At 42.0% G+C, this 14,903-nt stretch overlaps 1 protein-coding gene across 4 annotated transcripts in view; it reads right to left on the minus strand.

Annotated features, from left to right (window-relative positions):
- unc-5 overlaps nt 1-14,903 on the minus strand; it is an 884,332-nt gene that overhangs the window by 155,573 nt on the left and 713,856 nt on the right. For 3 of the 4 annotated variants that reach the window (XM_068226748.1, XM_068226745.1, XM_067135154.2), the window contains exon 6: nt 14,043-14,207. In XM_068226748.1, the coding sequence (XP_068082849.1) occupies nt 14,043-14,207 (165 nt within the window). The remainder of the gene's footprint in view (nt 1-14,042; nt 14,208-14,903) is intronic. The other variant, XM_068226747.1, reaches the window with a different exon arrangement.

Raw genomic sequence — 14,903 nt, forward strand, 5'->3', positions numbered from 1 at the left:
GCCTCTGAAGCGCAAATTAGAATTCACCAACATCTCCACGCTACTCAGGACCAACAGATGAAAAGTCTTGTTCCACGTGTTGCCAGGAGAACGGTGGGTGGCCACTAAAAGTCAGCATACGCATTGATGCACTGGTGGGTATAACAATTGTCTTCCGACTCAGAGACCATCAAAGTTACCGATTATGGCTTCTAAGATGGCCAATAAGACCAATTCTAGGACCACAACCTCTGGTCCAATGATGGGACATCAAATCTACTACATCTCATTGGGTTTGTAGAACCTGGCGGTCAGTTCTGTGACTTTCGGGTTTCGTTCTACGATCTATTTGATCAGAGTTGTGCCTTCGTCGCTGTAGTTAAACATGTTGTGGGCCTCCGTGGGGCAATCAGATGGTACATCATACCACTGCTGAAGTCAATTTGATAGTCTTCACATTAGACTTTAGAATATCCTTGAACCGTCCTTCTAAATTACGTTGTCCGTTCTTCAACATAGAATACATCTCTTGTTTTAAAGGCGTGTGGTAGGTTTATGGGTGACGTAACATAACCACCCCACCTACAACCACTGTTCCATTTTTTGGCTTATACATATTTTCCTCGGAACATTTACTGTCTGAAAATGTGATTGTGCTGTCGTAGTGGGAACAGAAAAATATCGCGTAGCAGTCTGGACCGAACAATATATCTTCACCTTTTGAGTACGATATTTTCGGAGAATGTCACAAGGACACTATATTTCTTATCAAACATGTACACGCATCTTATGTGTATAATTTAGGTTTATATTATTAAGTGCCACTCATTAATATGTATGACATTTTAACATCCATTCTACGCAATAGAAACAATATGCGAAATGCTTATAAAGGATTATATTTTTGTATTGTCACCTTTCACGATTTCTAAACCAATTTTAATGCGTTTTAAAAAAACCGATAAAATGTGAAATTTACTTAAAAAATGAAATTTATACTAACATGGGATATAACTACGAAACCACCGATTTAAAAAATGTAATTTTAAATGTGTATTTTATTCCTCTACTAGAAACTTAAACCGTGGAGTATGTGCGGCCTTGGACTTGCTGCAAATTTTGTTGGTTGTAAAACTCAAGATACCCAGAGCTGGCCAAAGCAGCTCTTCAATGTTTTTGTGGTCTTACCAAGATTGTAGATCCTGAAATATATTTCAGTAAATACAATTTAATTGTAAAACAAGAATGAGAGAAAAAATATTCAGTTATGTTCTATGATTTCCTTCAATAGTGTTACGGATTTTCCTTTCATTATTCGGATTTTGCATCAATATATTTTATTTTTTTATGTTATAATCTTTATCAATTTAAAATGATTGTTCAATGTTATTATAATGTATACATTTTTATTTTATTATTAACTGTGTGACCGTCCCTGCAGTGTAGGGGTAGCGCGGATGCTCCTCACTCGGAGGCTCAGGTTCGATTCCCGGCCAGGTCAAGGATTTTTACCGGGAAATGAGGGCTGGTTAGTGGTCCGTTCAGTCTACAAGATTATAATTGAGGAGCTATCTTACAGCGAGATGGTGGCTCCGGTCGAGAAAGCCAGGAACAACGGCCGAGAGGATTCATCACTCCGACCAGGCGTCACCTCCTAATCTGCAGGCATTCGGACTGAGCGAGAGTCGCTTAGTAGGCCAAGGCACATCATGACTGTAGCGCCATGGGGGGAGGTGGTGTTCACTAACTCTATGCAAATGCGAGGTTTAATTTCACTTTAATATTATCAAAATACTTTACACCGAGCGGAGTGGCCGCGCGTGTTAACGTGCTACGGCTATGGAGCCAAGCGGCGCATTCTGGAGAAGAGTGGGTTCGAACCCCACCGTCGGCTGGTTTCCTGTGGTTACCCATTTTCACTTCCGGCTAAATGCCGGGACAGTTCCTCTTCATAGGCAACAGTCGATTCCTTCCACCTGCTTACCCAATTTCATTCACGAAGATTTATTTCGTCTTTATTAGCTCCTCAACTGAGGTTGTTGTCAGGAAGGGCATCCGGCCGTGAAAAATGTCATATTCATTCATCTCACGCCATCCCCGACCCCTATCAAGGAAACAGTACTATGGAGAAGATATACAAACAAACAAACAAACAAACAAACAAACAAACAAACAAACACATTATCAAAAGACTTTACCTATTCATAAAAAGTAATTTAAATTCAATGTTTTTCTTTAAATCACATAGAACGTTTAGAAATGTATAAACGATACACAATGTGAAATGTATAAATCAAAATGCTGAATTTCCGATTTCCACTATTATGGTCACTATGGTCACTTTGAAGAGAAAATGTAGTGGGATGTAAATCGATTCTTGCTTCATAGACATGTTACGATTGCGCCCGTCCTGCATCGCGGCGGCTACAGCATGTCCACGTGACCTCCGTCATCACCTCTTCATAGGAACAATTTATGTGGTCTCTAAAAAGTAGATGATTTTTCATTGATCAGTTTGAACAGATAATGTAGAGGGGTATAAATCTAATTATGCTTTATGCAGTCGTCTTCAATCGGATCTAAAGTATGTCTTCGTGAGCTCTGCCGTTATCTCTTCAGGGAGGTAACTTGTGTGGGATCTCCATAAAGTATGCGACATTTCACTGGCCACTTTGAAAAGAGGATGTCTAGTTCCTTGGATGAATGGCCAGATTCAATTCCCAGCCTGGCCGAGGATTTTAACTGTGTTTAGTTAATTCCTCTAAATCAGGGGTTGGATCTTTGTGATCGTCTTAATAAACATCTTCATTTACATGCAACACAAGCACAGAATCACAAAAATAGCGAATACATCTCCTATACACAGGGTTGGCGTCAGGAAGGGTATCCGGTCGTACAACTGGGTTTAATGTAAGTTACAGTCGACACAAGGTAATTAGAAAAACGGTCAGGGAAGAAATAAGAGGCTTTAGTGGGTGTTGATTGATGATTCAGAAAGATCTGTTGTAAATGCATTTGTACTCAATCAAGCACATCGGTGTGAGTGTGAGCCCTTTCATCACCTCTTCAGAGGTCCGGCTCAATATATAAATGGTTAGCGTACTGGCCTTTGGCCCAAAGGGTCTCGGCTTCGATTTCCGGCCAGGTCGGGGATTTTAACTTTCATTGGTTCGGGGGCTGGGTGTGTGTGCCATCTTCATCATTAGAATTCACCATAGGTAGAACTCCATCCTCACAGACACTCAGGTCATCGACACGGCGTCAACTCGAAACACCACCAAGCTTCTTCGGAGGCCACACGCCATTTTTGTTATTTCTTCTTCAGACTCATCGGTACTTACAGCAGCTCATCGGGTAACCTGTTTATAACATCTATATATTAAAAACCCTCACCAAATGGATAAAAAGATCTCAAGTTTCTATAGGGTGAATGAGCTGATTTGATTTAGGAGTATTTTTTGTCAAATTTAAGTTACTAAGACTTCGCATTTGCAAATATTAAAGGTAAAAGTTCGCCCATAACGTAGATTCCCAGAGAGAGATGGCTGAAGTATGTGAAGAAAGACCTGAGATGATAGAGGTAGAAGACGCGCGACAGAGAAGAACAGGCTAAAATCGTGAAGAAGGTCGAAGTTCTTCCAGGGCTGAAGCAACACCGAGCCAAGTATACTTTTGTTTATAAAACAGTTTCCTCATATTCTCATGTTTCCAACTGTAAATTCTTCTCCTGAGACCAATATTATAATAGAACACGTACACTTCCTGACAAAACAAGTGATCGTTTGAGTTTCCATGTACAATCACGACCGAAGGGAAGGAACACATTGTTATAGAGATTTCCTGGCTTGTTAATATACAGAGGTTATCAAATCAACACTGCCAACGAAGGGATGCACTTCTATACTTACAGAACAGGTTGAAGATAAGTTCTACTTAAATGATACTTGCCTCTTTCGTGACAAAATAGAACTATGCAAGTTTACTGGAAAAATGTTCACTGGAAAGACGTATGTAAAGACCAAGACAGTACATATTTTATTAAGAAAGACGAGGTGTACACAGTTTGACGCTGATTATTTCATACAAGGAACCGCTCTTTTTTTTGTATCGGGAAGTATACTGTAGTACTGTTGGCCTTCAAATGTTCAATTTCACTTCATATTTGTTGTTGTTTGAGTCATCAGTCCATAGACTGGTTTGATGCAGCTCTCCATGCCACCCTATCCTGTGCTAACCTTTTCATTTCTACGTAACTATTGCATCCTACATCTGCTCTAATCTGCTTGTCATATTCAAACCTTGGTCTACCCCTACCGTTCTTACCCCCTACACTTCCTTCAAAAACCAACTGCACAAGTCCTGGATGTCTTAAGATGTGTCCTATCATTCTATCTCTTCTTCTCGTCAAATTTAGCCAAATTGATCTCCTCTCACCAATTCGATTCAGTATCTCTTCATTCGTGATTCGATCTATCCATCTCACCTTCAGCATTCTTCTGTAACACCACATTTCAAAAGCTTCTATTCTCTTTCTTTCTGAGCCAGTTATCGTCCATGTTTCACTTCCATATAATGCCACGCTCCACACGAAAGTCTTCAAAAACATCTTTCTAATTCCGATATCAATGTTTGAAGTGAGCAAATTTCTTTTCTTAAGAAAGCACTTCCTTGCTTGTGCTAGTCTGCATTTTATGTCCTCTTTACTTCTGCCATCGTTAGTTATTTTACTACCCAAGTAACAATATTCATCTACTTCCTTTAACACTTCATTTCCTAATCTAATATTTCCGGCATCACCTGCCTTCGTTCGACTGCACTCCATTACTTTTGTTTTGGACTTATTTATTTTCATCTGGTACTCCTTACCCAAGACTTCATCCATACCATTCAGCAACTTCTCAAGATCTTCTGCAGTCTCAGATAAAATAACAATATCATCGGCAAATCTCAAGGTTTTGATTTCCTCTCCTTGGACTGTGATTCCCTTTCCAAATTTCTCTTTGATTTCCTTTACTGCCTGTTCTATGTAAACATTGAAAAGGAGAGGGGACAAACTGCAGCCTTGTCTCACTCCTTTCTGCATTGCTGCTTCTTTTTCAAAGCCCTCGATTCTTATCACTGCAGACTGATTTTTATACAGATTGTAGATAATTCTTCGTTCTCGGTGTCTGATCCCTATCATCTTCAGAATCATAAATAGCTTGGTCCAATCAACATTATCGAATGCCTTTTCTAGATCTACGAATGCCATGTACGTGGGCTTGTCCTTCTTGATTCGATCCTCTAAGATCAGACGTAAAGTCAGGATAGCTTCACGTGTTCCTACATTTCTTCTGAAACCAAATTGATCTTCTCCCAACTCAGCTTCAACTTGTTTTTCCATTCTTCTGTAAATAATACGTGTTAAAATTTTGCAGGCATGAGATACTAAACTAATGGTGCGGTAGTTTTCACACCTGTCAGCACCAGCTTTCTTGGGAATAGGTATAACAACATTCTTCCGAAAATCGGATGGGACTTCTCCTGTCTCATACATCTTGCACACTAAATGAAATAACCTTGCCATGCTGGTTTCTCCTAAGGCAGTCAGTAATTCAGAAGGAATGTCATCAATTCCAGGTGCCTTGTTCCTATTGAGGTCACTCACAGCTCTGTCAAACTCTGACCTCAAAATTGGGTCTCCAATTTCATTCATTTCTTCATATTTACCTGAACGTAATTGCTGATAAAAACGACAACTAACCTAAGGCCGTTTGTCCGGAACGATTAATTAATGAAAGAGGCTGGCATAAACAAACGTAAACTGAAACATGATAAAATCAGAATATCTTACGAGTCTTAAACCACGGGGTCAACAATTTTATTTGGGATCCAAACTATAGAGACGTGGCAAACGATTTCAATAATCTCATATTCATTGGCTGGGGATTAACCACACGTGTGCCGATGAGAACCCGCTGAGTTATCAAGTCATTTTTAGGTCACCTAACTGTACGCACAATAGGCGAACATCCAACTACTGCAAAGATGTTGAATGTGTATTAGAGTGAAGAATTTAGTGACATATGTAAAGACTTGCACGGTCTTAATGAGACCTAATTCATTACGACTAGATGACTCGGTAATCTATAATTTCAAACTTTATAGAGGTGTCTCAGCTAGCAAACAAACAAGCAATGGACTTGAGTTTACTTGAAATCCCACTGGGATTAGTCAGAGGAAATAGATGTTGTGGTAGAAATCACTCTGCGACCCTCGGTGTGCTTGAAATGTAAATACAGAATGGACTATCTCTTATCACGAGCTAATGATGCGTTACCCAACATGTGGGACTTCATTGGGCTGAACGTTACATGACAAAACATACTGGCTCTCAACAGTGTAACAACTGCGTGCCACTCAATGTCGGCTCTCAACAGTGTAACAACTGCGTGCCACTCAAATTCGGCTCTCAACAGTGTAACAACTGCGTGCCACTCAAATTCGGCTCTCAACAGTGAAACAACTGCGTGCCACTCAAATTCGGCTCTCAACAGTGAAACAACTGCGTGCCACTCAAAGTCGGCTCTCAACAGTGTAAAAACTGCGTGCCACTCAAAGTCGACTCTCAACAGTGTAACAACTGCGTGCCACTCAAAGTCGGCTCTCAACAGTGTAACAACTGCATGCCACTAAAAGTCGGTACTGAAATAGAGCTATTTTGACTGTCCCTCTCGTTATTTCCACAATGCCACTATTTACCATTCTCAGAAAACTGTAGTTTTTCTCAGTCGTTGTGGGTTTTCTCATTATAAGAGGTGTTGAAATTTTGTCCCATACAGGTGACGATAAATCTACCGACAGGAGGCTAGTGTATCTGAGCATCTTCAGATACCACTTACCGAGCTCGATAGCTGCAGTCGCTTATGTGCGGCCAGTATCCAGTATTTGGGAGATAGTAGGTTCGAACCCCACTGTCGGCAGCCCTGAAAATGGTTTTCCGTGTTTCCCATTTTCACACCAGGCAAATGCTGGGGCTGTACCTTAATTAAGGCCACGGCCGCTTCCTTCCCACTCCTAGCCCTTTCATGTCCCATCGTCGCCGTAAGACCTATCTGTGTCGGTGCGACGTAAAACGACTATAAAAAAAAAGATACCACTTGGACTGAGCTGGGAACGAACCTATCGACTTGAGTTCAGAAGGCCAGGGCTTTACCGTCAGAGTCACTCAAACCGGGACATATCGATCAGCTAGGCTCCATAATCCAACTAGGCCTTCTAGAAAATAAGACAAACATTTGTTGGAGAGGTGGGGGAGATGATGGCCATGAGAGAAAGTGGTGTGTGCCGGGACCGAAAGAAAGATACATCAAGAAAGTAAGAAAAAAGAAAGAAAAAAGAAGAAAGGGTTCGCAAGGAAGGATGATTCATTGTGGAACTCGTCCCTCCCCTGGGCTACGCTTGTCGCCGTGTATCATCAGAGAGCATGGCACAAAGGACGGGAGATACATAAGATATCCATTACAAACGTAGTGGAGCGCGAAGTAGAACATTTATTAGCGGGCCACGCGAGGCTGACCGCGACTATCCCCACCACCCATGGATTACAAATAATAACATACTTTATTTATGGATTTAATTTTAATGTGACGATGGATAGGTTTGGGGGAAACTGAGATAATTGCACGCTATCGTACCTTTGTTTACCAACCAGAAGAGGGGAGGACCGGTGTTATTAAAATGTACAAACTCCAGGTTGAAATTGATATTTTCGAATGTTCGGCGTTATTGTTATCTTCCATATAGCGTCCTTCTCTTTGCGAAGTAGCAATACGGGGAATATGATTCAGAATGAATTCGCATTATTTTTAGGAGGATAAAAGGGAGGAGGGTGGTACACAAAGGACAGTTTTCAAAAAAATACTTCTTTTTTTTGCTAGGGGCTTTACGTCGCACCGACACAGATAGGTCTTACGGCGACAAAAATACTGAACAGCAATGCAGTGAAATTATGCGGAAGCTACTGACGTGATAGACACACGAAGAAAATACAGCTGTATCTCTATTACTCGCAATAACGAATATATCCAGAACGAACTTGTTGTTTACATTAGTGTTTCCATATTTAGTAGAATTTATAAAAATCAACTCTATACAGACGAACGGCCGTAGTCGTGTTGAAACACCGGATCCCGTGAGATCTCCGAAGTTAAGCAACATTGGGCGTGGTCAGGAGTTGGATGGGTTACCAAGCGCTGTTGGTGGGGGTAAGGGAATGGGGGAGCGGAAAGGAACTGGCCACCCTACCGCAAGTAAACTCCGGCTCAGGAACACCTCTGCGGAGGTTCGGACCTGCCTTCGGACAGAATACACCTTACTCAATACAAGGTGTAACTTTATTACACCGAACAAATCGTCAGGGATGCTCGTATGCAAAGAGCGATGACGCAATCGGACTCAGAGAGATAATTTCTCGTTTACTTTGCTACTTCCGGGCGCGCAATTCAGTTGACGAACTCGCTGTATTTTCTGAGCCAGAGCGCAAGCTGCTGCCCGCTGCTATGCTTCAGAAGAAGTAAGGGAAGGGAGGGGAAGTGGGGTGTATGAGAGACTGAGATAGATGTAATGCTCAGTGTGAAAGCACAAGTTTCTAGTTCATTTTTCGCAGTAGCTTCTGAGCCCCAGTAGGCAGCGTTGCTTTTTCTGAACACAATGACTACTAAGTTTGCGGCAGAAATTGGTTAAAATGGCTCCGTTTTGGTATGCCAACAATGAAAACACGTATTTATGGTGTCTGGCACCCTTATCACCGCCAATCTCATCATTCAACCTTGGTGCCTACTGACAGACGACTGCGTGCCTCATATCCTCGATACTGGTAGAGCTCCATCGGTACGGAGCCCAGAGTTTGAAGAGGCTACTTTAGAAGAAATAATAACGTTGGCGCTTCTCGTATGACGATATGGAGGGTATGGAAGGACCAGAAATTGTTGCACCCTTACTGATGTCAATCTTAAACCGCTGCGGGATTATTCCATACTTCTTGAGCTACATTTACGAGAGAATGTGTGGCAAACTCCAGAAATCGGCATTTTAGGGCGGAAGAAAACCCTCATGTGACAGCAGAGAGCACATTTAGGTAGACGATATTTTATCCGTGGTTCCCCATTTATCTTTCGATGTGTTAGTGCAACGTTAAACCACTAGCAACAACAAGCAAAAGCATTTCATAATCATTTTAGTATTTTGGCCGGCATTGTTGGTTACTATTTTTTTAATGCTATTTATTTGGTTCGTCGACCTTAGAAGATCTTTTGTCCCTGCTTTGCACCATATGCTTTGGACTTGCGTGAATTTGGAAATTGCGGACGTGTAAAGTGCTGAATGTGAGGAAAAGGATATTAAGGACGACACAAACACCGACTCCCCAGGCCAGGGATATTAATCATGTGCAATTAAAAAACCCTGACCCGGCCGGGAATCGAACCCGGGCCCACCGGGCGACAGGCGGACGCGTTGCCCCTTACACCGCAGGGACGAACTTTGTGACTATTTACTTGGGCTGCATACTGTATCCTTCCTCCTTGTATGAATATTGAGGAATACTGCCGTTTCTTGGTAGAATCACTGCCTGGATTAAATTTCCTCTGGGTATTCGGCAGTGAATGTGGCTGTGTCATGATGGCATTCCACCGCATTTCACATGCCGCGTCACGCAGCGCTTAAATGATCATGATCTAGGGAGATTGGTAGGTCGTGGTGGGCCAGTTAAATGGTTAAAGGACAACACTGCACGAGTCAAACGAGGAAACTTATGTATCGTACTGTATTCGCGCGGAGCATTATCTCTGTCTCCGTCTAACATCCACCTCACCCCACTCTCGCGCCCCTTCCTTTCACTGAAGCATAGGAGCGGGCAGCGACTTGTGCTCTGCCACAGCAAATACGGAGAGTTCGTCAATTTGAATCGCGCGCCCAGAAGTAACAAATAACCTCATTTTATCGAAACGAAAAATTTTCTCCGTCAAGTCGATTGCGTCGATCGCGCATCCCTGAACTTATTGTGTTTGTATAATTTAGATACACTCTGTGTACTGAGCTCTTTTTTTTCAATTTGCTTTACGTCGTACCGACACAGATAGGTCTTATGGCGACGATGGGACAGGAAAGGGCTAGAAATGGGAAGGAAGCGGCCATGGCCTTAATTAAGGTACAGCCCCAGCATTTGCCTGGTAAGAAAGTGGGAAACCACGGAAAACCATCTTCAGGGCTGCCGACAGTGGGATTCGAACCTACTATCTCCCGAATTTTGGAAATGCTGACCGGGCGCGGAAATGAATGAATGAAAATAGAGTTCTTCCATCTTAGAGGGATCTGTAAGAAAGAGAGTAATAATATTTTGTAAAAAGGGTGAAAATTCCACTATAAGACTCTGTATCCTAGCAGCACAGAGAGACAGCACGAATCACTAGCCATAAATGTATTTCACGGAAGTACCAAGTCATCTTTGATTGTAAATACATAGATACAAGGCCACTGAACAATTCAACAGTGGGGTTCGAATCCAGTATCTCCCGAATGCAAGTTGACAGCTACGTGCGCTAAACCACGCAGCCACTCACTCAGTCCTTTTGCTCCATTTTTTTACTTCTTTAGTTTTTACTTCTTGAATATGTTGTCAGCTGTGTACAAAATTGGATGAAACTAGGCACGACTTTGAAATGTGGCTCTTCAATCACTGACACAGGAAAAGCTCTAATGAAGAATACAAAACCGATAACAACAGCAATCAAGTTTTGTCTAGACTATGTACTGTCTGGCAAATTTCAAACTGACAAATTAGTAAAAACGATTCAGCATGTACAGATAATTTCGTGGTAGAAATTACAACATTAGTGTCACCCAGAGAATTGATGCAGAAAGGAAAATTAGAGAGAAAATATTCTTAGAATAAAATCTGTAAAATATCGAATGATAACGTTAAATTTCGAATCCATGTATTTCAATTCTGAGCATTCTATTGAAGAAGGTCTATATTGTACAATCAGTGATATAGACGAACACTTTGAAGATACTTTTAACGATTTAGGCTACTACTAGTAGGTGAGAAATAAATTGATAATTCTGCGCTTGTCTATATTTCTGGCTACGCAGATTTCAAAATTTGTACCAATTTGGCATGTGAGAACTGTGAACAACTAGTGATTGGAGAAAATATGAGTGATTCGAACAGATATGATATTAACAGACGAGGGTTAACGGTTCGAAGTGACTTTGTAATAAGTTTTGCAAACATTACATTCAATATCACGAAAACACTTGTTTCTAACTCCTACGAGAAATATTTTCTTATAGATTGTGTACATCAGTACGAAGTGTTAAATAGACTACAAGTGCATAAAATTAAAGCTCTGAACTCAGGGAAGCATATGAGGGGACATTTACAGTATATGTGGAAGTGATATCTCTGGAGCCATAAATACAATTTTCTGTGTTTTGTGTTACATTTAACTTTCCATATGTAAGAAGAGAAGCAACGATGTCTTATCCCACAATACAGAAGTGACTTATACAAGAAAACTAAAAACACTTCAAAAATACAGAGGTATGCAAATTAAGTTTAATTTTTAATCAATTACATTGTTTAACTCTTGTGATATTTCTAGCCTCCGTGGCTGAGGCGGTAGCGCGCCGGCCTCTCACCGGTGGATACCGTGGTTTAAATTCCGGTCACTCCATGCGAGACTTGTGCTTGACAAAGCGGAGGCGGGACAGGTTTTTCTCCTGGTGTTCCGGTTTTCCCTGTCATATTTCATTTCATCAACACTTTCCTTTAACACTTCATTTCATCTATCAGTCATTTATTATTGTGCCAGTGGAGTGCGACAGGCTTCGGCAGCCGGCACATTTTCTACCCTCGCCGCTAGATGGGGGCTTCATTCATTCCATTCCTGACCAGGTCGAATGACTTGAAACAGGCTGTGGATTTTCAACTCTTGTTATATTTGAGGGTTCATTCATCATTATTGATTTTTTCTACGTGGTTAATAATTCACCATTCACCTAATCATATCCAGAATATTTAATCAAGATATCGGTATACCAATTTTTCAGAAAGTTTCTTATTTGTCTTGCTTCTTGATTACGTTTTGCTGTATATGAACCTCATAATAACTCACGTTTCTCTTATAATTTGCAATACTTATAATTTAGACCTGAATGCATTCAGATTACACCTGTTATTTTAACCAAAACAGTCATTTAATGAACAGAAAACGTACATCACTCATTACTGTATCTGGTGTTATGGCTACCACCCGTGACGTCAGCGAACTAGCAACGAGTGGGAGAAGCTTATTGTACTTCAGCTAATTATTATTGTTATTTTCTTTCTCCTTCTTCTTATAATTCTTATATGACACATACATGGCAGTTAAAAAGATTAAATTAACAAGCAAAGTTTATATACAAATATATGCAAGTTTCTGGTTTATCTCAAATATATGCCTTGATATCTGCTATCCAGGCAATCGCTTCTGAAGTTGCTGTATGTAGGTCTTCCTGAGAACCAGGAAATGAACATAGTAAGCATTATGCTGTATTTGACCGTATGGATTTCAGCACTGCAGTCAAAAAGAGGAGTCTACCCAACTTTCTTTCTTTCTTAATCTGTTTATTGTCCAGGGTTGGCTTTTCCCTCGGACTTACCGAGGGATCCCACCTCTACCGCCTCAAGGGCAGTGTCCTGGAGCTTCAGACATCGGATCGGGGGATACAACTGGGGAGAATGATCAGTACCTCGCCCAGGCGGTCTCACCTGCTACACTGAACAAGGGCCTTGGGGGGGGGGGTGATGGGAAGATTGGAAGGAATAGACAAGGAAGAGGAAAGGAAGCGGCCGTGGCCTTAAGTTAGGTACCATCCCGGCATTTGCCTGGAGGAGAAGTGGGAAACCACGGAAAACCACTTCCAGGATGGCTGAGGTGGGAATCGAACCCACCTCTACTCAGTTGACCTCCCGAGGCTGAGTGGACCCCGTTCCAGCCCTCGTACCACTTTTCAAATTTCGTGGCAGAGCCGAGAATCGAACCCGGGCCTCCGGGGGTGGCAGCTAATCACACTAACCACTACACCACAGAGGCTGACGAGTCTACCCAACTCTACTGATAAACTGTAGAGCTGAGGCGGTCCTTCCGGAGTTACACTTAACTCCGTTCAGCTTGGATCAGACAGTCTGGGAAGTCAGCTGTTTTTCCGCTGGGATCAACGATATGAATGAGGCCGCGACCATTCTTCCACTCAGGTATTCCTAAGACTGAAGTAAGGTGATGTGAGATCCAAAGCCTTTCTCTGTGATTTCAATCTAGTTGTAACTGACTGTGTTGTGTCCTGGTGTGTACAGAGATCTTCGTTCGTCATCATCCTGGTCCATAAAATAGGGAAGAGCTTGCTGTCTCATGATGTGAGGGAGGTGCGATTTTGTTAAGTACAGGTAGCCGCCGCTGGACTAGAGTGAAAAGCAGCATCACCACTGATCTAGCTGCCTCTGTGGATCAGCGGTAGAGTGTCGGCCTTCGGATCCCAAGATAGCGGGTTCAAACCCGGCAGAGGTAGTCGGATTTTTGAAGGGCGGAAAAGAGTCCATTCGACACTCCATGTCGTACGATGTCGGCATGTAAAGGATCTCTGGTGACACATTTGGTGTTTACCCGACAAAATTCATTAAAAATCTCAGCCATAGATGCCCAAGAGAGTTTCTGTTTACTCGGTCTGCCATCTAGTGGGCCTAGAGTAAAACGGAACGTCGAAATTGACGAGCAGACAGCCAGATGGCGTCAAATTGAAATGTCTGCACATGGTAGCTGAGGCCATACGATTATTATTATTTTACCACTGATCTCAGTAATTTTCAAACGAATATTGAGAATTTCAGATTTACGGTGTTGAGTTTCTTTAAAATATTTCTTGAAGTATTATTTTCCATAATTGTACAGCTGAAAAGGTTGAGGATATGTTCGCAAGTTAGTTGATACACTCATAAATCTTTTCGTCAGGCCATTCTTGACATCAAATGCTGTACTCACCGAGACACATTCCCCCAGTGCAGTTGGCTGCCATCAAGTCCTTGCCCGAGCAATATTTCCCGCCATTGCTGGGTGCTGGACTACTACAGCTACGACGTCGATGGTGCTTGCAGTCAGGTCCGCAGGTAGACCACCCTGACCAGGCGGACCAGCGCCCGTCCACTGCTGAAACAAGATACAACCCCTTCAGCAAACACTACTGTAAACCATTCTAAAAATATTCATGCAGCTAGCATCAGTGGTAACGACGAACTCTGGAATACAAAGATGCAGTCACTGGCCTTCTGCTACCAAGATAGCAGGTTCGATCCCAACCGAGGCCGGTGGCATTTTTAACTGATTTCTAATACTTGTACGGTAATGAACTGCTGAGGTACAAAATTCCGACTGTGGCATTTCTTCCTGTATAAGGGTTTGTTATTGTTAATGTACCAGTAAATTTTCCGACAAGGGTCTCTTGCATTTAAGCACTGTTAAATGTTAAGTGACTGCCGGGATATGATTCTGCAATCTTGAGCGCAGGAGGCAGGCACCTACCCGACCACACTATGCAGCAAGATGGTAATGCCCTCCCATCACGATATTGCTTCTAATATTACGTGGAGTCCGAATCAAAATGAAATTATTGTTCATTTTAAAAGTACCACGGGCATTGGACTGAGTTTGAACGGTGGTAGCCTGGGTGAAAAGACATTCGGAAGATAGAGCTTCATTTCTCTCACGTCATTAAAACAACAGTGTTAATAGGAGATGGCTGAGAGAAGTTAGCTCTCGGTATCAACGATATCACGCATTTCTTTTTATAACACCCATCCACTTGATAATTCACCGTCAAAGGTGCCCTATACTTAAAAGAAAGAA

The sequence above is a fragment of the Anabrus simplex genome, chromosome 1 (assembly GCF_040414725.1).
Source record: "Anabrus simplex isolate iqAnaSimp1 chromosome 1, ASM4041472v1, whole genome shotgun sequence".
In the NCBI taxonomy this organism is placed as follows: domain Eukaryota; kingdom Metazoa; phylum Arthropoda; class Insecta; order Orthoptera; family Tettigoniidae; genus Anabrus; species Anabrus simplex.